Source organism: Prenolepis imparis, unplaced genomic scaffold, assembly GCF_030444845.1.
Source record: "Prenolepis imparis isolate NDT839.2.m4 unplaced genomic scaffold, iyPreImpa1.0 SCAF_4, whole genome shotgun sequence".
Lineage (NCBI taxonomy): Eukaryota > Metazoa > Arthropoda > Insecta > Hymenoptera > Formicidae > Prenolepis > Prenolepis imparis.
The window spans coordinates 10,527,577-10,552,889 of record NW_028141162.1 but is presented as its reverse complement, the minus strand read 5'-3'; the positions used below and the strand labels follow the sequence as shown (position 1 = coordinate 10,552,889).

General features: G+C 33.9%; 4 protein-coding genes across 10 annotated transcripts in view; 2 read left to right on the top strand and 2 right to left on the bottom strand.

Moving 5' to 3' along the window:
- L (zinc finger protein Lobe) overlaps window positions 1-6,196 on the bottom strand; it is a 77,567-nt gene extending 71,371 nt beyond the window's left edge. Inside the window, exons 1-2 of the mRNA XM_083035401.1 lie at window positions 5,971-6,196; window positions 4,913-5,462 (exon numbers count right to left, since the gene is read on the bottom strand). Coding sequence (XP_082891527.1) covers window positions 4,913-4,952 — 40 coding nt within the window. The 5' untranslated portion in view covers window positions 4,953-5,462; window positions 5,971-6,196. The remainder of the gene's footprint in view (window positions 1-4,912; window positions 5,463-5,970) is intronic.
- A 121-nt stretch (window positions 6,197-6,317) lies between these two features.
- On the top strand, window positions 6,318-7,610 carry Lamtor4 (Late endosomal/lysosomal adaptor, MAPK and MTOR activator 4). 2 transcript variants are annotated; one of them, XM_083035408.1, is made up of 3 exons: window positions 6,318-6,482; window positions 6,893-6,964; window positions 7,076-7,610. In XM_083035408.1, the coding sequence occupies exons 2-3, from the start codon at window positions 6,896-6,898 to the stop codon at window positions 7,316-7,318; spliced, it is 312 nt and encodes a 103-aa protein (XP_082891534.1). In that variant the 5' UTR covers window positions 6,318-6,482; window positions 6,893-6,895; the 3' UTR covers window positions 7,319-7,610. The 2 variants fall into 2 exon arrangements, with proteins under 2 accessions (XP_082891534.1, XP_082891536.1); XM_083035410.1 differs by having other exon boundaries at window positions 6,318-6,521.
- A 14-nt stretch (window positions 7,611-7,624) lies between these two features.
- On the bottom strand, window positions 7,625-11,978 carry LOC145934717 (coiled-coil domain-containing protein 130 homolog). Of its 4 annotated transcripts, XM_083035406.1 has the most exons (6): window positions 11,809-11,978; window positions 11,309-11,528; window positions 10,768-11,044; window positions 10,287-10,496; window positions 9,896-10,212; window positions 8,951-9,086 (listed from the first exon to the last, which is right to left on the bottom strand). In XM_083035406.1, the coding sequence occupies exons 2-5, from the start codon at window positions 11,368-11,370 to the stop codon at window positions 9,898-9,900; spliced, it is 864 nt and encodes a 287-aa protein (XP_082891532.1). In that variant the 5' UTR covers window positions 11,371-11,528; window positions 11,809-11,978; the 3' UTR covers window positions 8,951-9,086; window positions 9,896-9,897. The 4 variants fall into 4 exon arrangements, with proteins under 4 accessions (XP_082891531.1, XP_082891530.1, XP_082891533.1 ...); XM_083035405.1 differs by lacking the exons at window positions 10,287-10,496; window positions 10,768-11,044; window positions 11,309-11,528; window positions 11,809-11,978 and adding exons at window positions 7,625-7,993; window positions 8,182-8,314; window positions 8,429-8,689 and having other exon boundaries at window positions 8,771-9,086; window positions 9,896-10,034; XM_083035404.1 differs by lacking the exons at window positions 9,896-10,212; window positions 10,287-10,496; window positions 10,768-11,044; window positions 11,309-11,528; window positions 11,809-11,978 and adding exons at window positions 7,625-7,993; window positions 8,182-8,314; window positions 8,429-8,689; window positions 9,287-9,444 and having other exon boundaries at window positions 8,771-9,086.
- A 4,495-nt stretch (window positions 11,979-16,473) lies between these two features.
- On the top strand, window positions 16,474-24,813 carry LOC145934965 (endochitinase-like). Of its 3 annotated transcripts, none has more exons than XM_083035905.1 (10): window positions 16,474-16,504; window positions 21,186-21,266; window positions 21,548-21,877; window positions 22,097-22,319; window positions 22,452-22,575; window positions 22,781-22,978; window positions 23,056-23,137; window positions 23,665-23,876; window positions 24,004-24,213; window positions 24,484-24,813. In XM_083035905.1, the coding sequence occupies exons 2-10, from the start codon at window positions 21,194-21,196 to the stop codon at window positions 24,607-24,609; spliced, it is 1,578 nt and encodes a 525-aa protein (XP_082892031.1). In that variant the 5' UTR covers window positions 16,474-16,504; window positions 21,186-21,193; the 3' UTR covers window positions 24,610-24,813. The 3 variants fall into 3 exon arrangements, with proteins under 3 accessions (XP_082892031.1, XP_082892033.1, XP_082892032.1); XM_083035907.1 differs by lacking the exon at window positions 16,474-16,504 and adding an exon at window positions 20,924-20,989; XM_083035906.1 differs by lacking the exon at window positions 16,474-16,504 and adding an exon at window positions 20,989-21,013.
- Window positions 24,814-25,313: the final 500 nt, after the last annotated feature.

The window sequence follows — 25,313 nt, the reverse complement described above, 5'->3', positions numbered from 1 at the left end:
GTTAGGTAAGGTCACAATTAATTATTATGTTTCCAACATGTTTCTTTCTAATAAAATTATTTCACTTAGGCAATTTAAAACACGATATCGAATTTTTTTCAAACAGGATTTAATATAAATTTTAATTTAGCTACATATCTTTAATGCAACCAACTGCATTTCAGTTCTAATGTTTAACGTGGGAAAAGGGAGGAAAGAGAAGGGGAGGGGGATTGGAATAATAATTATCGATAAGCAAGCGCCGCTCCAGCTCCGGATCGTTAATCATTTCTGCGCGTGTAAATTAATTCCGGGACGATAATTATGCATTTATGCGAGCACGCACAAATTACAATCACGTTCCTGAGGCATAATGCACATGATTCAGGTCATTGCGTCCTACTCACCAATTATAATGCGCTTATATATCGCGTATATTTAGGCGTTCCTTCATACTTGCCGTTAGAAATGCATATGCACGCTTGGCAACTGGATTTACATACGATACATAATGCAGATCTAATAACGCACTGTGCGTGTGTGCGTTTCCGTGTCTGTGTGTGTACAGATTGATAAATTAAGACTTCTCTAATATATAATCTGCCTCGCATTTCGCAATTTCCATAATGACTGCCAAAAGTTATTATCGACATAAAAACTTTAATTTGATAAATATATATTTTTTATTTCTTTTTAAGTGACACACGTTTTTCCCCTCAAACTAGCAATTACACACGAAACAAAATTAATAATTCCAACATTTGATATTAATAAAATTCTAAAAATAAAAAGACTTTTCTCCCTCTCTCCCTTACATGTAATGTAATATTTGAGTTTTAATTTTGACGTAAAAGAAGTTTGCCCAAAACAATATATACTTATATCTGCTTAATTTATTTATAATTTTAAAAAATTTTTATAAAATATAAATCAGAATAGAGTTGTTCATAGGCCTGTCGATGCAAGCCAATATATTCCCATTAACGCAATTATCCTCCGTTCAACTGCTACCTACCGGTTGTCCACGTTATGACGAGGGCATTGGAATCCATTAATACAGCTTCGGTCGCGCGCAGGTTCATTATCGTGCATTAATTAGCAACACCCTATATCACTACGCTGGCAATACTATCGGTATGGCTTGCTATTTCGTGGCTAACCACTGGCTCGTGATGTCCTAACCGCGCGATGGCAGTCAGTTTGATCCGATAAAAGAGAAGACGTTTTATTTATCCCGACAAATAAGTAAACGTGTGATAGAATGTTCGTCAAATATGCTTGTTACCGCGATCTTTCTTTCTATTTCTTTCTCTATTTCAGGATGTCACTATACTGAGAGAATTTTCTCTTAGAATTTACCCTGAAAATCATGGTAATTGTGGGACATGGTATGGAAAGAATTTTATAAGAATTTCTCTGATTAATATTTATCACAATAAAACACATGTTTGATTAATTTTACTAAATTGCATAGTTGAATTAATCAAACATATTTTATATTCTATTGTAATAGATATTATTATTTTTATTGTGATAAATATTAATCAGAGAAATTCTCATAAAATTCTTTCCGTACCATATTGACCCACGATTACCATAATTTTCAGGGTAAATTCTAAAAGAAAATTCTCTCTGTGTACCGGATGTTCGTCATAAACGTAACAATTCTATGTAACAGTACTAAATTAAAACGGATATAATTATTTCGATAAATAAAAATTTAATACTTTATCGTTGCGCTATTAGAAATAAAAAATAGAACGATTTGTTATTGTATTTTCGATTTTAAGTTCTAAAAAAATTCCCCGCGTTTAAAATATTGAGCAAATGTTATTATTTATAATAAAAATGATTATGACTGATCAGAAACAGCTGATGTGTATTTCGCGAAGCGAAATTCGCTGTAGGATTCGGACATTTTATTCTATCTAAATCCTGATTCGCGAAACGATGCTCTTTGCTCATCGACCGACGCCAATATTTCGGGAGTCGAGTGCCTTTTATGTCCGCTATTGGAATCTGGATGTGGCCGGCTACCGAGCCAGCTCGAAACGAGCACCGCGAAACTTTCGTTTCCGCTCAATCGTCAATTCCGTCGACAAACGAGAAATGATACGAGCACCAGGTAGAACAGGATCGCAATTTTGGCGGAAAAGAGCCGTACTGTACGCGCGTACATATATATATATACACTACGTATGGCCATCGTGAGCTTGCAAGATCTTCACGATTGTGAATGTATTCCTGTATAGCCTTCAGAATTAAAATTAATCAAGTCTACAAAACTTGTGAGATTTATTTTAAATACGATACCTTGTTTGAAACATGGCTTACAAATTCTATACTCTCTCGTTGCCCTCTTTTCTTATTCATTATCTAACGACTAAAAAATTCTTTAAAAAAAAAAAAAAAAAAAATCTAAAAGCGTGGAAACATTGTAAAAAAAAAAGATGAAAGAAAAAGAGAACTATAAACAGAAAAAGACTCGAAGAAGAAGTTCAAAGAAGAAAATGATAGTAGAAGTAGAAAAACGAGAAAGAGAAAGAAATAGAGAGAGAGAGAAGAGAGATCGGAGGAACGACATGCGCGCGCGAAAGGTAGTGCAGGATGAGGAAGAGAGGAGTGCGACCAGAATTGGATAGGGTAGGCGAACTGGTGATTACAGAGGCCAGAGATTCCCCGGGGACGAGCACCGGTCTCCCGCGGGCTTCCACCTAATTCCATCCTGGCTGACTACTGACTCTCTCTCTCCCTCTCTCTCTCTCTCTCTGCCTCTCCCTCTATCTTTCTCTTTGTCTATCTCGTACATTTATTGCCTCTCTTTTCATCTTTAACTGTTCACCTCTGTTGACGTCCTTCTCTCTTTCTCTTTCTACCCCTAGCACTCCATCCTTTGCACTCCGCGTTTGATCAGCCCTCAATCCTCTCCCTCTTTCATTCGAGCACGCGTTTCTCCTACCCTCCTTCTTGTTCGTTCTCCTTTCTGTTTATTTCTGCATTTTTCTCTCGATTTCTGTTTTTATATCGCATTTATGATTCGCCTCTTTCTCTGACTCACCGCTTTTCGTTTCATACCTTTCTCTCTTTCTTCCCTCCCCCTCTTTCTCTGTTTTCTGTGTTTCGATTATCCGGTATTATACGTATGCTTTCGACTTGCTGCAACAATCGTTCTATCTGTTTCCGTTCTTCGCTATTCATCGTGTGTGGATAGATTGACAACAAACGTCGCGAAAACAAACGCGATCATTGATACTATTAAGTGGAAAATTGACAAAGCCGTACTTTTTACGAAAACGAGCAATTAGGTATGTATTATATATACTCCTGTTAAAAAACCCCTTTGCCTGATTTAGAAAATTAAATAGGACTATTTATAAATAATCTAATAAAATTCTATAGTAAGTAATATGACCGTATACTTTTTGTTACTTTGCGAATTATGCCATTGCAAAAACTTGATAGAGATTGAAAACTGCGAGTAAAATAATAGAATCGATGGAAAAAGTATATCGTTGTGATATTTCCATTAACAGAAATAATGAATAATGGATATAAATAGAGAGAGAAAGAGAGAAAGAGATTAAAGCTGAATTATATTCATTTGTATTCGATAAATTTATACCAATCCTTATTTTTCAAAAGTCTTGTACGAAAAAAACGTTATTTTATATTCTTTGACTTTTTATTTATTACGAACGTGTATATATTTTAGAGCCTAAACTCTTTTTTTATTTTATTAAATAATGCAATCGCAAAATTAAGAAATTTTTAATTTTTAAGTTTCAAAATTACTCGCGAACAATTAATTCTTTCTTAATTACTACAGTTTTCTATAACCATAACGGCTTTTGACTCGCATATCGTACTGTTGTCACTTTTATGTCGCGGAACGCTTGCACGTGTCTGAAAGTTTCACGAAGCACCCTTTTAGCCCGACTTCTTTCTCGCCCCTCCATATACACCGACGCTTTTGCACGAACGAACACCTTGCAAAGAACTTCTCGCTATTATTCGTGTGTCTTTGCGACACATACGAGAGCTCATAAACCTTAATCTCGTAAAACCGTCGTCCAGAGGCGGCAGATCTTCGTGTCTGCCTCTTTCGTTTTGATTTTTTTTCTCCCTGCATTTATCGCGCGCAAAACTTTCTTTGTTTATGTCTTACAGTAATATAAAAAATTCTTAGCACATTATCATGAATTTGTATAAATGTTACTCTTCAATATATAATTCATACAGTTTTGTTATACATACACAATTCATTCATTCATATATATATACACACACATTGCAATTTATATAAACATTATTTTTCAGTAATATTTGTACAAATTCATGTCAAAATTTAAAAAGATTAAAACATATCAAGACTTGTTTTAATTTGTTGTCATTTTTAAAAGCATTAAATACTCCTTTTTTAATCAAATCAAATAAACTTAATATTTTTTAAAGAGATGATATTTAATATCAGAAATTTAAAAGTTATGTGTGTATCAAATTCTCGTTAAAAAATCTTTCATTAAACAATCAATATGGTTAAAACATTTGTGATTATATCACGAATTACGATCAATTGCCCATCTTTTACTTAGCGTCAAATAATGTATGCATAAAATGTAATAATTAAAACGTATAATTTTTAGAATTTTCAAATTTCAAAGTCACTTGGATATAATTCAGTCATTTTCAATTATTAGAGATAGAGAGTCTCGGTGACTGATGCAGCATTTAGATTATTTTTTTGATAATGACAAATGTATAAATCTGATAGTATTGAGGTTAGTATTTAGGTTATAATAACCCGTTCGCATCAGGTATCAACATTTTCCACATATTTATATCCATCAATGCATTTCGGAAAGTTCTAATGATCGATTATTCGTATCAAATAAATCTAACAAAACGAAATAACAATGACTAATTGTTAACTTACGTTTGAGAGATCGTGGCTTTGCCTGCTTCCTCCTGGACATAACCGCACTGACACACGCACTTGCGAGCGTGGACGGGGAATCAATAGCGGCTCCTCATCACCGGCGTGTCACTGTCGCACGAATCACATTCGAATTACGACGAAAAACGATCTATTATATTCCGCACTGTATCATTTTATCTCGAAACGCGTTTCTTCACCCGAACGAACGCGATCGCGGAAAGAACGTAACGTGTGAAGTTGATCTCGAAAGTCGCGCGCGATCGAGAATCAAACGTACTTCGAGACGTACCACGTGGTCTAGTGCGGCGCGCCAAGGGCATAAGCGAGTGAATGTACTACTAGAGCGGCGACAGCCGCCCTCGGAGGACACGCGACGAATGACGTAGCCCGGCGGAGATTCGCGTCGCGGCCGCGGAGAACCACTGGCGTTGCGCAAGCGTGTCACGTGTCACCTGCGCGGCCACCATGCGCGACACACGTACACTCACTCATACACAAACACTCGCTCTCGCTATCCTTCTCTTCCTCCTATTCCGCGACACACGATCTGAAAATAAATACAAAACATTTTTGCATTATATATCTTGTGCTCCTTTCTCTCTCTCTCTGGATAATCATTTATAAATGCTATATATAATATTGTCAAGAATTGTATAAATTCGTACAATCTTTTTCTTCCACAATTAATTATATAAAATGTAGAATATGTACGTAATACGCGACGAGAGTCGTTTTATTGTTGCGTCACATATTTATAATATATGAATATATCGTGTGCATTAATAAATACGACACGCTACTCTGCGTGGATTTCCTTATATTATCGTTAATAGGGGTAAAGGGATAACGAAGCGACAGGATCAAAATTTTAGAAACGCGTGAAATATCTGTGGTTATATTCATGCGCCTTTCAACGAAAGTGTATTCTTCACTTCTCTCTTGCGACATTATATTGATCTAATGCGTAATGTTTAATGCATAATGCGGCCGAAATCGATGAAATATATACGATATCAATACAGTTAATTGCGAAACGACAATGCTTATGCGCATACCTGATGATGATGATTGTACATTAATCGCAATCGCGTGATGCTTCAAAGAGAAGATACGCGAGAACGATTTCGATCCATTCCGGGCACAGAGAAATCCGATGCTGGGATCCCGATATATTGACGTACAATAGCGATTTTAGGTACGCGATGTTACGACAAATCGTCCGATACTTTACGAGACATTACGTGCGCGAGAACGTTTCGTTTCTGAACGATAATAAATCGCGAAAAATACAGAGCGATCCGCGCGTCCGTTTACTCCATCCGCAACGTCTTCTGTGACTGCGATTTGAAGCTATCGATTCTTGCGATTCTCGATATATCGAAAATTATCGAGATGGGGTTAGTATGCACTAGAGGCGATGACGTATGCTTCAGGTTTATTGTCCTTTATAACCTGAATCTTGGAGACGAAACGGCCTTTGATTTTGTTTTGTCGGTGCCAAGAGATAAATTTATATCAACATTCATATTTATACGTGATATTTTGCCGTTTTTTGACGTTATCGTATGTAAGTTCGCGATTTTTTTCATTCCTTGTTTTTGTTCAGGTTAGGATACAAAAGTGATAATCTTATAACATAAATATTATGATTAAGCAGGGATATAGAGGGTGTAGAGATTTAGAATCGTGCTTACAATTTAGTGTTAAATTGTGTTGAGCTTTTGTCTTTTCTTTTTTCCGGTTTTCTAACGCTAATTAATTTGACAAATATATTGAAGCATTATTTTTGAAAATTCGGACATTCTTATGGGTCCTGTGACTCTTCCTATTCTTCTACTTTTTATAGCATTACTTTTAATTACAATAATCCTTGTAATGCTCATATTAGGTCCTAATTTCTTTCATATCACTTATCTCGCTTGATAATTAGTAAATGGCGTATAAGATATCACGCATTACGTAAACTGTTGTTTGCAGAAAATGGCGTTAGAACGCATACCTGATCAAACTGGATACTTGGTATTAACAGAGGACGGTGCTGTATTAACGGTAAGAAACTGTTTATTGATATTCCTATTTGTAATAAATATTCTGAATATTTCTATTCTATTTTATTTATAATGTAAATATTCTGTATTTGTTTTGTGTTTATTGTTGCAGTCTGGAGGAGATTTGGAAAATGATGAGAGAATAGCAAATATCATAAGTAGTTTGGTTACGTTAACAAGTAAGGTTGATCCCAAGGCATTTCCTTTGAATAATGCCTTTGAAAAAATATCGATCAATTATAAGGATCATTGCTATGTCATATGCCTTTCCAATAAGAAGATTTATGTGGTAAAGAGGAAACTACCGTTTCCAACTATAGCAAATGTGGAACCACAGTCTACCATTGAGATGTGAATAAAAGTAATACAAAAAAATCTACTGTGTAAACTTTAATATATCTTATAAAGAATTCAACTTCTTCAACTATTCTAAGAGATTTATTCATTGTTATCTATTTGTATAGAAATATGTGTCACATTCTTAAGAATAAAGTTGGGGCAATGTATTGCATAATTTTAGAAAAGATTAAATATCTTTGTTATGTGATGTAATAATTTCTTTCAATTATTAATATAGAATATTCCTCCAACATGTAACTATGACAAATGGCTATTATCGTTCTTGAAATATATTTTTTATCAAAATATTTTTTAAAGTTTTATGTATTATACCACCACATTTCATACTTTTAGCATTGATGCATCCTGATTTGGAAACTTTAACCTTGTTTAAGATAAATCTGTTTTCATAGCATTTTATTAACAAATATATTGTGCTCTTTTGATGGATATATAAAGTATTTAAAGTACTAAGTGTTACTGTCACTACTAGAACTATCATAGTTTACTAAAGACGCGCTTGAATCATTGACTTTCGAGGTAGTAGCCTTACCTATTATTTCCTGCACTTTTGGCGATTCTTGATTTTGAAGTTTTAATCGGTTACTCGAAAATAATATCTTTTTCTTATTCTTCGATCGTACAATCGAGACTAATTGTTTTAAAGTTGTGCCTTCTTTTTTCTTTGCATCTAAAACATAAAGATTTTATTAATGATTATAGTAACATAATTTATACATTTATATATATATATATATATATATATATATATATATATATAAAATGTATAAATTGTTACTTTGGATTATAGTTATTATAATCATTAATAAAATCTTTGTTTTAGATGCAAAGAAAAAAGTTTATTTAAAGTAGACATACCTCTTTTAGGAATGAGTAATTTGGCTAGTTTGATGTCATCCTCATGTTCATTTACTATGTCAATATCTAGTCCAGTCTTTTTTAATAAAGCATGATCTTCAGCTTGCTTCTTTTTGAGTTCCTTTTTCCTTTCCTGCAATAAAAAAAAATGCCAGAATTAGAAAAAACTCAATTATTAATAATCAAAGTATCCTAATTGCATGAATAAATAATAAATATATTATTAAAAATAAATTTAAGGTTATACCCGAAATAAAGCTCTCACTGCACAATTCGAACTGTAGTCATCTTTCCAAATATTTTCATTCAAAGCTATAGCACCTTCCAGTGCCGAATCTCGGGATTTAGCTACTTTCTTATCTTCTATACCATGCTCCAATTTGTACATTGCATCGTCATATAATCTGCATGATATTTCTTTCGTCTCAGGAACAACCTGTTCATTCTGCTTAGGATCCCATCGATTTTCTTGACGCCTTGCACCACTTACTATGACATAGTCCAAATTCTAGAGGATCATAAAATATATATTTAATGAAACACAAAAATAGCATTTTTATTTAGTTCAGTATTATTACTTGCGACTTACAGCAGGATCAGTTTTAATTTCAAAGTGGTTATCGCAGAGATGACACTTCATGCGAAACTGATAAAGTGGTGTACTGTAGTACATTCCAATCTTCGTCTTCTCTGCGTTATACCGAACACCCATCCCAATGTGATTCCCGCATCCATTGCACCATATATTGTAAGGCATCTCAAACCGTATGATCAAGATACCCATGTGGAGTTTGCGGGCTCGTTCACGCAATGCGTGAGTACCCAGGAACTTATTGAGACCACCAACACGAGGATCATAGTCCGGTGGATAGTACAAATTTGTTCCCTTCCGTTCTCCCATTGTGCTACAATTTATTTATTAATATGTATAAACGACATAACACACGCACACACAATGCAATTGCAAATGATAAATAATTATCTAATAAAGATTAGTATTAAGTATTTTTCACTGAAAATTTGTTTTGTATGTACCTGTCATCATAATTTGTACTTATTTATATACGATGTAATAATACATTATTTATAAGTCTGTACTATATACCTTAATTTTTTTTCAAGTCTTAGAAGAAAATATAAAGCAGTGGCGTTTCCTAGAATCAATCTTTCTCACAACTTATTCCCAATCATTCGTCTGATCCTGACGTTTCTTCAGTAAAATAGGTTAGAAAATATAATCAACGTAAAGCTTTGACGTCATTTCGATATCGAGACATCGAGACATCGAGTCGGCGAGAAAGATCGATTCTGAATCGCAACGCATTTATAATTGAAATTATATTATATATATATTATATAGAGATTAAATGTTATTAAAAAATTGCTGAAAAATAAAATTGACAAATTTCTTTATGTAATAATGTGAAATCCTGTGATGATATCCTGTTCGATGCTAAAAATATGTCTTACATATGTATTGCGATGTAAGTAAATATTCGGAGTGATATTTTTATATCAGGAACGCATCAGCAACACATTAATCCACATAGTCATTGATATTGAAAAATGAGACTAAAGTTATATTTAGAAAAATAAATTATAATACATTTTTTATAAATAAACAATTTAACAATATTAATTTTCACTTAATACTAATTATTTCAAGATAAATTTAATATGGTTTAATTTTATTTACAATGAAATAGAATAATACCTTTAATCATCATACGTTTCCAAAACATCTGCTAAATGTTCATTATCTCTTGGTTTCTTAAATTGTTTCCTTCTATTAACAGGCTTCTTTCGTTTGATTGGTGCTGCCTTTTTGAGTCCATGATCTTGCATTGATCTAATTCCTTGTTTTTCAAGATATTCATCTATTTTCTGATCATCCATGGCATCTACTGCAACAGCTCTCCATAATTTCTGGAATTCTTCATCTATAGGAAACTGCGCTGTCTTGTCATTATAAAAAAGGATCTTTTTCTTATCAAGCGGTCGCGTAATATATAAAATTTCATTTTGTAAATTCTGAAACATAAATGTAATTAATATTTATCAGGCAAGTTACTAAGAGATAAATTTATATATATATTTTAATTTACCTTTAAATGTTTATCACAGTGCGGTAAACTCTCCTGTATATCTTCTAATAATATACCACCAAGACCCTTTAAATCATGTTGTTTCAAAAGTCTCAATAAGGATTTCTTATCCTTTATTTTATACATAGGTTTAAAGGCAAATCTACCATCAGATGTTGCTTCAATTTTAGGATTTTTTACTAAAGCTTCGGTTTGCAACCATTGTTTAACCTAAAAATACATAAGAAAAAATAGCTTTAGAAATGAAAAAAATAACAAATATATAATTATACTAAAAACAACCAATGCTTAAAATTGATTATATAATATTACATATTACAACACAACATAATGAGATATAACAAAATATTCTTCTGTACTATAATATTATATAAATAAATTCACATAAATTTGTAACGGCATATAAAACAAATATGTTTATACTTGTGGAAGAATATTTTGTCATGTTACGTTGTGTCATATAATGTGAATCATTATTTACTTTTGATCCAACATCTAATTGATTTGTTTCATCTAAAATCTCTTCCAACATTAATGGATGATCATCTCCTTCCTGATGCCTTGCTTTCATGTGCTTCACTATCTTTGCTAGTACACCAAACTTGTATTGCGTACTACCAGTCATGGTCTTAAAGTTGACCATATCCAACTTAGAGCCCGTAGATATGGACGATAGTTTAGGTTTTTTCTTTGGCGGTTCATTTTTCTTAGGCGTTTCATCCTTTGTAGTTTCTTTCTCCTGCTTCTTCTTCTCAACTCTGCAATCACATATTACATAAGATATATATCCATAAAATACATATTCTTGAATAAATAATATAAATGCTTTGATAAGTAAGGTTATAATTATGATATTGTGTGATTTTACACATCTATATTTTAATTGCAGAAGTAAATAAAACGAAATTACTACATTAAATCCCTACATGAGATTTATGGTTGAATTATACAATTTGATCCTAATATGTATGTGTATATTGATAAAACAATAACATAAAAGAGAGTAAATTGAACACACTTACGCTGGTGTGGTTAGAGCACGTTTTTTGAAGAGCTCTCGTTCTCTGAGTAAAGCTGGATCCATTTTAATTCAAATTTTAATAGCATTCACGCTCTACAATCGTTTATTTCATACAATTATCGTACACTGCCACTTTACGTTAACCTCTTGTCGGATGCCGCAGACACTGTTGACTGTTCTCGGTTCTCGTCCCCAGATCACAGACGTAAAAACACATGCCACTGCGCAAGACACGACCGTATTAAAGGTTGCCATGCTCTTGGTTGCAGCTTATTTATTAATTTTTATTAAAAAAGAAACAAGAAAAAACAAATCTATATCTGTATCCGATAAAGATTTTTTACCACGATCTGGGAATAGATCATAGCATTGCTGTTTATTATATGATGTTTATATCACTTATTATTTGCTTGCATAAAAGCTTGTATACAAAATTATACAGTAGGGAGCAATAGATTCTAGCATTTGGGATTTAAAGAGAAAAAAAAAGAGATTTTGTACCTTATCAGACGAAGTGATTTTCGCTAACAATATACTGTAGCTCGGCTCTCATCCTCGCTTCATTCTTGATTCTGAAGTTAGGTTCGTTACGTCATCAGTTGGCGACACGTGATCATGATCACGTGACACCCCTGCACAGTGTATTGTGGTGGGGATCAGTCTTGTGCGAGACGTGCAGCGTAGAGGACGTATGGGACGAGCTACTCTAATGAAGGGATAGGAAGAGAGAGATGTTGGGTCCGGTCAGGTCCTGTCTTGGCTGTGAAGTTGGGTTTCGCCGTCAGGTGGCGACACCGACCGCTGCACAGAGTCTTGTGGTCGCCGTAATGGCCGACGCTCTAGGCGCATGCGCTCTTTTACGTCGCGGTGATGGGTCTCATGTCTCATTGTCAATTGTCAGTCTCGCGTGAGATGTGCAGTATGGTGGATGTATGGAGATGTTTGAGGTTAATGGAAGTGCAGGTATTTTAATCGAAAGATTCTTATAAAAAATTCTATTCTTTTTATTCGCATTTTCTGTTAAAGATTTAAATATTAAATTTTTATGCATTGTATAATTAATATTAATATATTTTTATGAATGCATCGCAATAATAATTTATTGTATGCATGCGTTGCAATTTTTAATATTTTATATTATCAAGAAATAATATAACTTTGTTTCGCGCACGTAATTATATTCGATTAGATTAAATGAAATATATACATATATATATATATATATATAGAAATATGTAGAGATATATACATTTGAATGATGATATATATACATTTTAAAATCGTACCTAAGATCGGCTCAGATACACATAGGTTAGATACGCTCAGGTACATACATTTATTAGTAGACTTCCGATCTGTAAAGATGATTTTGAAAATAAGAACTTTTTATATAAAAACTGGCCATAAAAAAAATATGCTACTTGTTTGTATCAATTTGTTTGGTATTATGACTTTCACGTCGAAGGGATTCTACTTAAACAAGGATCTGTGAATTAATTTATTGCCGCCAGCTGGTGAACAATAAATCACCCTGCCTCGAATTCGCTTAATAATTCGCTTAATATGATATATACTTTTTATTATCTAATTTAATAAAACATTTATGATAACACGATTTTTATACGATAATAATAATCAAATTATTATCTTTTTAATGAAACGATTTTATTATTTTAAAACACATTTTTTAAAAATAAAACTAATATAATCGACGTTAAAATAATTGAGATTTTTACTTCTTTTGTAAATTTTGTAACGCGTTCAATATTTAAAAAAAGATTTTGAAATTTTTGGAGAAAATTATGTGTAGCTTTTTTGTTAGCAAGTAGATTAGTCAGGTAAGTTTTATTAAATATCTTTGATGTTAGTCTTTGCTATTAGATCATCAAAATAATAATTTAATAACGTAAGAACAAACATTACTTAAGAATAAACTTTGTTATTTTTTTTTTAAATATAGTTTTCTGTAATATAAAATCGAAGAATATGGCGCACGCGTAGCGCGCGCTAGTTTTATTCTAGTAATTAAAAAAAAGATTGTTTCAATATCGAAATTTTCGACAGTATATTCATATTTAATGTAAGGTACAATATGTATATGTACATCGGTGTATATCGCGCCGATGCGATTCGAAACTGGTCGAACAAAATAAATGTTACGTTTCCACTCTACCGGATGAATTTGACGGCTATGTTGTTCATTATTAAAACATAATACCCCTTTCATAACGAGAGCAAGTCACACAAGCCAACAGTGACAGCTTCGTAAATGCGAAGGCGATATAATGCTCAACTCGCGTGGCGAAGCGCGGATCCGATATTCATCCTATATTCGAAAGCAGGCATGAAAACATGCAGACGAGGCAGACGAACACAGGTCGATCCGTCAGTCGCTTTTCTAACTTGCCCGTAAAATACGCATCGCCTATCCGATAATAACACGATGTCCAGTCCCGAAAACTCGCGTCGGGAATAATCGTCGGAGAAAACACCCTCCCGATTACAAATTATGTTTCCGGACTGGAACGAAGCAGTATATTAAATCCACTCCCGTTGAAACGTTCATTCTTAATCGAGAAAGTTTAATGCGATATCACGTCACATTCGCGCTTATATATTTATGTCATCGCTGTTATTCGTACAACAAAGCATCTCACGTAGAGTACCTTCCTTTAGAAGCGCAAAGTTTTTTTTATCGAGACTTTTATCGATAGCTTCTGTTGTACGCAATTTTTAATTAATTAGGTGTCGAATTTTTAATATCGGAATAATTATTGTTTTTTATTAATTTTTTCTTTGAAAAGATTCAAGCTATCTATACATAATTCTACTTAATTTTACCTTTTATATATAGTATGCGCTTTATTGTCATTATTATAAAATTTATTATATAAAATAAATAATATTTTTCTTATGTTAAATTAGCCGAATCCTTTCTTTGCAAATTGATGTCGACGAAACCTCGATGCCTTTTTAATCATACATATATCGCGATGATTCGTTTTTTCTCTTCCATCGTTCTTGACAGCAATGTGTAAAAAAAAACACGAACCGATGTTAACAATGCGTGACGGTTGACCCCTCAAAAAAGAAAAAAATACTCTCAAATATGAAATCAAGAGAAAAGTGAAAAAGCAAACAGACTCTTCTCGTATATGATTTGTTTCCTCTCCCCATCATATAAACGATCTATCCTCGCGTGAATGGACACGTAAATTTTCAGTGAGAAGATCGAACATTCTAAAATCTAAGAATCGCGATTTGTGATTGACAAATGTACTCGATCGTATATAAAATCTTTTGGTATCGCCGAATGTTCTTTAATTCATGGAATCCATAAAATTAATTTTTTTTCTAAGAAAAATTAAATGAGACATCATCGCTTATTGCAACATTTTACATTCATATTATTTTTCAGTCTCCTTGGACAGTATTTCTGGATTGAATCGCGAAGTCTATAAAAAAGTTTATAAATTGTTCATGTATCAGTAAAGATATAAGATTTGCAACTTTATGCAAGACGCTCGAATTTTTAATACGGATAATATAAATAATTCTCGCTTATCCAAATAATGTATAAGAAGAGCAAACAGAGATATAAATTCACAAAGATCATAAAAATAATCTGAATAGTTCAATTTATATTAATAAATGTTAACATATATATAAAATTATTCAACTTTTTTTAACATCTTAAATCAATCGTACATCAATGATGTTACAGAAATCAGAAGTACTTCAATAACGAGATAACAGGCGTCTTGGGGTAATATATTTGATCATGAAAGTTGAATAAAACTTCACTTGTACCAATATCAGTTCCAGCTGCGTAATTCGTGCAAATTAATTCGGATCTTAAAAAACAAATAACAGCAAGAATTGCTGCATTGTTAATTCATATATTATTTCCTATTTTTTATTAATCAATATAGATTTGTTATTTATTAATTAATATCTTAACAAGATAAGTAATGTTGGAAAATGAATAACAATAATACTAATACTAATAATATTATTATTATTATTAATATTAATAACAATAATAATATCATTATCTCGCACGAAAGATCCCTTTACGGATGAAATTATTTCGTATTTGCGCTACATTATGGTAGATATAATCCCGCTTATTGATCGAATTGCAATTACTCACGCATTAATTATACTTAATTATATAATTATGTAATCAGGCGTTTTATGTGATGTGTATTAATAGCTGTATCATATGTTCGATTACGGACCAGATGTTGTGGAACAAACAGATTCTGCGATTATTTTTCGGATTTAAAGATTAAAATTACTCAACAACACGATAACACACCTTGTTTGGTACTAATTATAAAATGATTATCTCTCAGAACTTAAATTCAAGGTTCAATTATCAAGGTTTAATTATCAATACATCGCACAAATATCAAAAAGGAAATAACGCATATCGCGACGTAGAATTTTGCTGGGATGTCAGGCGTGAAGTTTCCATGTCAATAACACGATATCTCAATAACGTGTCAAATAAAATAGATTTTATGGAACTGGTGATATATTGTGCTACTCCAATTCTCTTTTCACACGTTTATTCATAGATTTACAGATTTACATTCCAAGGCCAGGGTGTCTTCGGCTTTTAATTTCTGATTACAATCAAACTTGAACTTTGCGCAAAACCACTATATCGCATAGTGTTTAAAACGAAAGGAAATTTTATGCGTATATTAATATACAAGAACGCGATTTGCAAGTTTTTTTATATTTACCAAACTTTTACATTTTTCTGTATACCATAAAGAAGATGCGATTTATAAGCAAAACTGAAACCACCGAAATCCCCGACGCTTTATATACGCTACGACTTAATATTTTAGATTTTAGACAGCGAAGAATATTTCTCTCTTAGAGATGATGAGCACATGAGTGCAGTTAGAAAATTGAAACTCTCTTCTCCCTTTCGTTCATGTTGATTTGCGAGAACGCAAAGTGACAAGCTGATGATGGATCGAGCGTTCGCCCTGCAAGACGATACCGTCCCTCGTCTTCTGCGGCGCTCCTGGACGTCAACGGGAGGCAGAGGGGTCGACGAACCAGCCAATCGTGCGGGGGCCCGTGCACCTGAATTCTAATGAGGCCCACTTGGGTATATATGGGCTTAAGCTCGTCGCTTCGGCCGCGCTTTTTCCGAGGTGATCTGCCCGTCGCGCAGGTGAGTGTCCCTTCTCTTCTCTCTTCGCTATCTTTCCGCAAGATACTCCGGTATTCTCTATTCTGAAACATCTCTAACAACGAATACCTTCGACACTTATCTTCGTGACTTATCGACGTGAACGAATCGGCATGCGTAAGGAAACAATCGATAATGAGCGTTCGTCTTTAGATGTTGATTAGTCAGTGGATTGTGATGTATCGACAAATTTTTACTTTGTTAAAACGTTATGATACATTGGAGAGATCGGTCGTGATAAAGGTGACAAAGGAATCTAAATCACCTAGAGATAGTCAACTTAGTTTGTCCCTAAGCTTTTAAATGGTGTGTTGTCTACAATTAGTTTGACGATTTTTCGTGAATAGTTAATTGTTTCATAAGCTGTCTGTCTTCTTTGAAGGCAGATAACAGTCTGGTTATATGCGATATTCGCTTGTAGATAGTGATTTTTACAGATTTTTATAAACAAATAATTGATTGTCTATGTGTGTATGTGTGCGTGCTAATCATTATCAAATCATTATCAGTGGAAACATATGTGTATTATATATATATTATATTTAATTTATTTTTCGACTGACAATCGCGAAGTGCTTAATTTCATGAGAAAATTAATGAGTTTCGAGGAAAGATTTATAGCTAAAATATTTAAGAATATTACAAAATTACATACGCGATTGAATATTTATATAATAGAAATATTATTATTTTAATAATCTATCTTAATAATTTTTCATTTAATTTCGCTTATTGTTAGAGAAAAGTTATATATCTTTTATCCAGTAATTTTTAAGTATTGTTGCAACTAATTTTATTTTCGCTGATGAAAATATATTTTGATGAAAATATTTTTGATAATATCATTTTGTATACTTTAAAGACACATCTTCCTAGGACGCACACAATTATATTTTCGTGTGCGTTGCATATAGAAAACGATTTATCCTCGCATTTGTCATTTCGAACACCTTTTTTCATTAAGATCCGCGGACTTTGTTGTCGATAACGGGTTTCATTATTGATATCAGAGAGTATCGTAAAGACCATCAGGCACATCGTTGCCGCGCAAATCTGGAATCTTACCGGGATCATTGACACTAGCCGTTTACCGAGCGTCCACTTCTCTCTTCGTCGTTTTCTTAATTATTTTGTTTTTCTTTCTCTCCTTCGTGGAGACCGAAACGAAGGTCAACTCGTTGCACCTACGCCGAAACTGAAGAGCCGAACTTGAGACTCGTTAAATTTCTGTCCCGTGTTTTTCTTTGTCATTTACGAGGGCCGCTCTTTTGATCGTTTACTTAAACTATTTCATTATTGATTGATTCGACGATAGAGAGAAAGACCGATATTTTCACGTATTCTGTTAAATCTATGCGTCATGAATTCTGCGACGGAGTGATTCTCATCACTGAAGATGATATGATCGTTTCTGTTATTATATTTCTTATTTCTCTCGCAAGTCCGATGACACATTCCCAGATATTTTGATTGGGGCCTCTCTCTATCGTGTGGCATAGGCAGAATTACCGTTTCTTTGCTTCCTTTTTGACAGTCGAAGGTTAAACCGGAGGTGTGCCCACGTAAAGTCACGAGACTCTGCGGACCATATTACCATAATAAATAAAAAAAAAAAAAGGAAAAAGCTATCGAATGATTCTCTCATAAGAGTTCACCGTTATCGATGGTTGACGTGATCGACGCCGAATAACAAAACGTTAATTAAGATCGTCCAGCCATCGGCCTAAACCGTTACCTTGCCTCTGACAAAGCGAACAACGCGATCGTAGCACGCGAGGACACTCCCAACGACGTCTCTTTCTCTCTGTCTATTAAAGTAAACTGCTTTCGTAGCCTCAACTTGATGATCCACGATTATTCAAGTACAGATATCGGCCCGCATCTCTTTGTTCTTCATCTGTAACTTTTTCGCACATTGCAATCAATGTATATAAATAAGTGACAGATATATTAGGCATATGTATTATTTGCGAAATTATATAAAATAAAATATACGAGTAGTAAAAATGTTATATTTTTAAATATAATTTTCGATTTATTATTTTATTTTATAAATATTTATAATTATTTATTACTTACTATTTATATATTTTATTTATATTATTTATAATTATTTGTATCTCCGATTATAAATAATTATTCATGTTTTAATTATAAATTAACTATAATTTAATTATTAATCTAAATCGAAGGAAAATTAGTGATATAAGAAACTATTTTGTAGCTAATCAGGATTTATCTTAAAAGTGGTTTTCAAAATCTATATATGTTTCTTTTTTTTTTTTTTTGAGGAGAGAGATTTTTGCATCAGCCACATTTCCATCTTAACAAAAAGCTTTCAGAAAATTTATTTGTTGACTTGTCCAGCGTTTGTATTCAAAGTGTAACGAGCGGAACAGGAATCGCGAGATCTGACGCATCGCGCATCTTAATTATTCGCGCGATGCGCGAGGATCCGCCGACCCTCGCGGACGAACGAGAGAGGACGCATCATCCCGCTCGCACAATGCGTTTCCGCTCGTTTATTTTTAACCATCGTCGCGACATTACTGCGCTTCTTTATTTCGTCCACACGAATGGTGGTCGTGGAGAATCCGAAGGACGGTCTTTGATTTCTCCCGAGAGACTTGCCATCCGCGCGCGCAGAGTTTCCCCAGATGCCAAATTTGGATCGTTATTCGATGTCGGTCCCGTCTTCCAAGAGAAGAAGGGAGAGAGAAAGAAGGAAAAATCGAGACGGGAAAGAAGTTCGACGAAGATTTTACAACTTCAAAACATCGTCGTGCCTCCCCTTTTGTCAATCGTGCGGCCTCGGTCGTTAATTCTACTTATCTCTACTGCGTGACAAACTCGTAACACCGGTATTCCGGTGACCGTTTGTCGGACGAGTCTCGCTTAAAATACATCATTCTAATCGAGTCGATTAAAATAATTCTACGCGGATCTTGGAACGTTTCATATAATTATTCAGAAGTAGAGATTCTTTTTCAAGCGCGCGGGCAAGTCCCGCGTCGCTGAAACTTCCCGTTGCTTTTCTTACGAAGGAAGTTATACAGTCACAAACAATTGCGCAATTTGACACGGATGTAAGCCTAAGGATTTCCCGGAGTACGCGCGTTTTACAATGCCGTTTTTATTGCTAGTCGTAATTCTATTTCCTATATATCGGATGTAAATTGTAAAATTCAGGGAATTCTCGGAAGAATGTCGAAAACGATCTTTTTTTTATTTGGTTTCTCTGAAAACGACGTAATATCTCAAATATATAATATCTCGATGCAATTTCAATTACGAGATCTTACTCGGAATCTACTCGACTGAATTAGCAGGAATTTTAAATCGTGTATTATATACAATTGAATGAATATCGCGCTTCACCAGAATTCGTTCTTTTTTTTACATAGGTTTAATTCTTGAATTTTAATATTCAGTTAAAAAATAACCGCGAAACTGGAAATACAAGAAACTGTTAAGAATTAGTTAAACCACATTATTGTGAAATCACAATCGGCATTCTCTTATATGCCTGATTATTAATTTAATATCTCCTTTAATTTAAAATTCTGTATTAATAGCTATTATATTATAGATATAGATTAATCTAATTGTGGGACTGTCGGTTATTTGCTTATTCGTTTAATCTTATTCAAAGATAGGAACAATTGATTTATTATAACTGAGGTAGCTAAATATATATATATATATATAATCCCGCGCAAAAATAGTTAAATATTAATATCAATCTCTATCGATTTTATATAAAGCAGTGTCATAATGACATCCTCGATTGGAAAATATATTCGTAATAAGAGAATATCTCATACGATCGATTTCGTATTAAATTAATTTATAGTCACAGCAGATTTATAAGTATCTCTATCGCTGAGCTCTATTTTATACCATAAGTAAATCGATCCTGCGTGCACAAGCTATAACTGATAACACGATATCGTAATTTAGGTGATTATCAAAATTCGAACGATAATGATTTTTAATTTAACGCTCGATTAGAAGAAGTTTTATATATTCGCGAGATATTCCTACGACGAGAGATTGCATTAGATTGATTAGATCAACAGATCGGGAAAAATTGATTCTAGCGGGATTATGTACACGCATATACACATACATAGATATATTTTTTAGTTACGCGTTTTATGCACGAATGAGCCGAGCGTCATCATCACAGTATACGAGTACATACACGTTGTGCGAAGATTTCACGATGGTGTCAATGGTGTCATCAGAGAACCGGTCGTTGTAGATCATTCCCCTTGGGCACGACGACGCCTCGATAAATTGATCGCTTTACGCTCCAAGGAGTTTCCGCAAAGGTTCGATGAAGCGCTCCGATAACCGGCCGCGATGCAGAACCGTGTTGAGTGCCGAGCAAATCGCATCAAGTTTATAGAATACTTTAGAGCATATTTTTGTGTATAGAATCGAGCATCCTTCAGTTTATACACTGTAATAAAAATTATATATTTATAGGTATATCTTTATATTAAAGTAATATTATATCAAATTTTTTTAAAAGACAATTCAGCAAAAGTTAAAAGAATTAAGTAGCTCGCAGTGTCAGAAATTCCACGACCAGACAAGTGACAAGTACAATTATTTCATACTAATTTTAAAAAATTGCTCTCTTTTTCTCTAATTACAGATTTAAAAATGACGTCCTCAATGGGAAAGCTGTTATTTTCTCTTCCTGTGTTCCTGACACTCTTGGCGTACGGAGCATCCGGTGAGCTCTACTTTTAACGATAAGATAAAAATATGACGCACAAGAGATCAATTTGCGTTATCGTTAAAATGTTACGTTAATACAAGTTGAGCTGAATCACTTTTTACCCAAGAATCGTGCTATATACTTTACCTTCGTGATCTTTTATATTACGAAATTGAAATTTGTATCAATTGGATTAAGGATGAAGATAAATAATAGATCAAAGACTATTTATGTTCCTCGTGCGATCTATAATAATTCCGATAAAAATTTTTTTAAATGCTGAATTGATATTTCAGAAGCTCCAAGGCTGGTGTGTTATTTTAGCAACTGGGCTATCTATCGTCCGGACGTAGGCAGCTATGGTATCGACGACATCCCCGCTGATCTGTGCACGCACATTATCTACTCCTTCATCGGCGTGAGCAACGTCACCTGGGAACCGCTTATTCTCGACGAAGAGCTCGACGTTCAGAAAGGTGGTTTCGAAAAATTCGTCGCTCTGAAGAAGAAGTATCCGCATCTGAAGACTCAAGTCGCCGTTGGTGGTTGGGCCGAGGGTGGCAAAAAGTATAGCAGACTAGTCAGCGTGAAAGCCAGACGTGACTCGTTCATCAGAAGTATGGTTGGTAAGTATAATTTACGTGCAAAAACGCGTGCTTCATTTCTAGAATTCATCATGATAAAAAGAATGACGAAACGCTTGAAAAGTGATATGCATCGAGAAATTTAAGGTTTATTTTTATCCCGCGGTTTCTCCTGGAAAAGTATATAGATTTATTTCACGTCTCTGTCTCTCTCTCTCGTTGATTAAATGAGAAGGAATTAAATTATGATTTCCCTCGCAGATTTTATGAACCGATACGGCTTCGATGGCTTCGATCTTGATTGGGAATATCCGGCTGCTACCGATAGAGGTGGCACTTTCAGCGACAAGAATAACTTCTTCTACTTTGTCGAGGAGCTGAGGACGGCGTTCGATAAGGCAGGCAAAGGCTGGGAGATCACTATGGCAGTGCCGATGGCCACGTTCCGTCTCAACGAGGGATACCACGTGCCAGATTTATGCGAGTAAGTGTTGCCTCTCGTTATAGAATAATGTTTTCAACTATTTATAATAGTACATAAAATATATATGCGTGACGCAAACGACCTTAATTTTTTAAATATATTTTTTTTTAAATACGATTTCAATAATTTCAGGCTTATTGATGCCATCCACGTCATGTCATACGATCTTCGTGGTAACTGGGGCGGATTTGCCGATGTCCACAGCCCGCTGTACAGGAGACCCCACGATCAGTACGCCTACGAGAAACTAAACGTGGTATGTTTCCCACATCTCCTTTATCGATGAAAGCACATACCAAACTTAATACGATACATATAATCCACTACATTGACGCAAGAGATTACGCACTATGCTAAAAATTAAAGAATAATTATATATAATAATTTTTAATTTATTTTTAGTAATAAAATATCAGTAATTATGTCTATCGATCTGTATGCAATCATTATCATTATTTTAGCACGATGGTCTTCAACTCTGGGAAGACAAGGGATGCCCCGCCAACAAGCTCGTCGTAGGAATCCCATTGTACGGACGTACTTTCACCCTCAGTCAAGGGAACAACAATAAAAAGCCCGGAACTTACATCAACAAAGAAGCTGGTGGAGGCGCACCCGGCAAGTATACCGCGGCTAAAGGATTCTTGTCTTACTACGAAGTAAGTGATCGATCTCCGAAAGACTGAGGAAATCCAACAAAGAGCATTGACCACGTTAAAATTTATTAAATTTATAGATCTGTATGGAACTCCAAAAACCGGACAACGGATGGAGCAAGGAATATGACGATATAGGCAAAGTACCTTATATGTACAAAGGTGAATTTAATTTTTACAGATATAAAAATTGCAATATTTTGCGGAATAGCTTGCGATATCACTGAAGTTCGATAAATAATTAAAGCATGAAAAATCAATTCGTAAAACATTATAGAATGAACGCACCAGAATAACCGAGAAAATATTATTCAATAATTCAATTTCGTCAATAAATAAAAATATCATTTTGGTCACATTTTTACCTTTTATAAATATTTCATGATTCGATTTTATATATGTTAAGCAAATTTAAAAAATTGATATTTTATCCTAATTTAAAAAGAAATATAAAATTAAAAAAAAAGTATTTTGTGTTTAACATGACTATAGAAATTAATATAGATTGCATATTCGTTCACATATAATAATACAATATAAAAAATATATATATATATAAAATATATTATATACATGTTTTTTATCGTTTGATACTAGATTGTGCGATCTTTCTGTATAACTCTTTTTAATTTTATATAGCAAATAATGCTTTACAATAATTTAAATTACCGACAATTCTTGGTTTGCAGATACCCAATGGGTCGGATACGAGGATGCTGACAGTATTGTTCATAAAATGAACTTCCTCAAGGAGAAGAAGTATCTCGGTGCCATGGTCTGGGCTGTCGATATGGATGACTTCAGAGGACTTTGCGGTCCTGTGAATCCCCTCATGAATGCAATCTACGATGGCCTAAAGGGCTATACAGTAACACCTAAGGATTACAAGACAACGCCCAGGGTAAGACAGTAATATAATCGATAAAATATATATTCTCTCAAATATTATATAGTACGAAGAATGTCGCAGTTGCAAGATGCGACAATCTCTACAACAACCTAACATAATAATTGCAACTTTTTTTTAGCCCGAATGGGACAGGCCACCCAGTACTCCAGCCTCCACGGATGAAGACAAACCGAAACCCAAACCTACTAAGGAACCCGAATGGACTACTACCGAATCACCTACACTACCACCTCGTCCTACGGCGTCTACTTCGAAGCCAGTCGATGATGATGAAGTCACCTGCAATGGCAATGATATGATAGGCATTCCCGGCAAAGACTGTGCAACGGTATGTTTGTAATATACATTTTTAAATCAACGAGATATTTCGATTTATTATATAATATATATATAATTATATAATAATTTAATAATAAGTATTATGGATATACAAATACTATGTGCTTACGGTCTCGATACCTGAATTCTATCATCGGATATTTTCTTAAAATGATTTGGAAATTCTCGTAACGCAAAGCTATAAACTGTAATTCGTTTGCATCTGTATCAAACGAATCTAAGAACGAATCTTTTGCATGACAATTGTATCCTTTTACAGTACTACATCTGCAACCACGGCAAACCGATCAAGTACCAATGTCCGTCCGGCTTGATCTTCCATACCACGAGGCGTATTTGCGACTGGCCAGCCAATGCCGATCGCGAGGAATGCAAAAATGCTTGAGCCCCCGAGATTTGGAATCTGTCGATTTCAACCATCCGATATTTCATCGATTCATAAATCTTTCGAGTCTAGAAAGCTTATAGCAATAATTTCATACAAACATCATTATGTTATTATTTGTTGTTGTGTGCAAGAGCGCGTGCGATGTGAAATGAAATGTATCACTTTGCGAACCACAATAAATCATACGCAGTTTATCAAAGTCTGGAAACTTTCTTAAATACAACTTTCTCATCCTTTACGATCCTTCCAGAGTTCACGCAATTTATTTAATAAAATAAAAAGTTAAAACTTAAGAAGAGGAAAAAGCTGTTTTGAAGAGCTTTAATTATTATTATTATTTTTAATAATTGAATCAGTCGAGAACTATTTATATAAAATTGTTTGCATTTCTGAAATAAAGATTTTTTTTCCAGAACGAAATATTCATTATATAATATATCAAGAGAATAATACATACACTTTCATTTATATGAACAAAATGTATGTGTGTAAATGAAGAATAATGAAAAAATTTCTTAATAAATAATCATTGATTCGCAGATTCGTTTGTTCAGAATCGAAGAGCTGTCGAATTTCTCGCGCATCGCGATACATACTCGTTTCTTCCTTGCCGCCGTTATTGCCGGTAACGTATGAAAAAAATGTGCGTTGACGTTAACAATGCGTGACGGTTGGCGCAAAAAATACGCTCTCGAATATGA

Coding starts and splice junctions, on each gene's coding strand:
- Lamtor4 (XM_083035408.1), top strand. CDS start 6,896: ATGGCGTTAGAACGCATACCTGATCAAACTGGATACTTGGTATTAACA. Junction 6,965..7,075: donor AGGACGGTGCTGTATTAACG/GTAAGAAACTGT, acceptor TTATTGTTGCAG/TCTGGAGGAGATTTGGAAAA.
- LOC145934717 (XM_083035405.1), bottom strand. CDS start 9,082: ATGGGAGAACGGAAGGGAACAAATTTGTACTATCCACCGGACTATGAT. Junction 8,690..8,770: donor AAATTAAAACTGATCCTGCT/GTAAGTCGCAAG, acceptor ATGATCCTCTAG/AATTTGGACTATGTCATAGT. Junction 8,315..8,428: donor CAGTGAGAGCTTTATTTCGG/GTATAACCTTAA, acceptor TTTTTATTGCAG/GAAAGGAAAAAGGAACTCAA.
- LOC145934965 (XM_083035905.1), top strand. CDS start 21,194: ATGACGTCCTCAATGGGAAAGCTGTTATTTTCTCTTCCTGTGTTCCTG. Junction 23,138..23,664: donor AGTACCTTATATGTACAAAG/GTGAATTTAATT, acceptor CTTGGTTTGCAG/ATACCCAATGGGTCGGATAC. Junction 23,877..24,003: donor ATTACAAGACAACGCCCAGG/GTAAGACAGTAA, acceptor ACTTTTTTTTAG/CCCGAATGGGACAGGCCACC.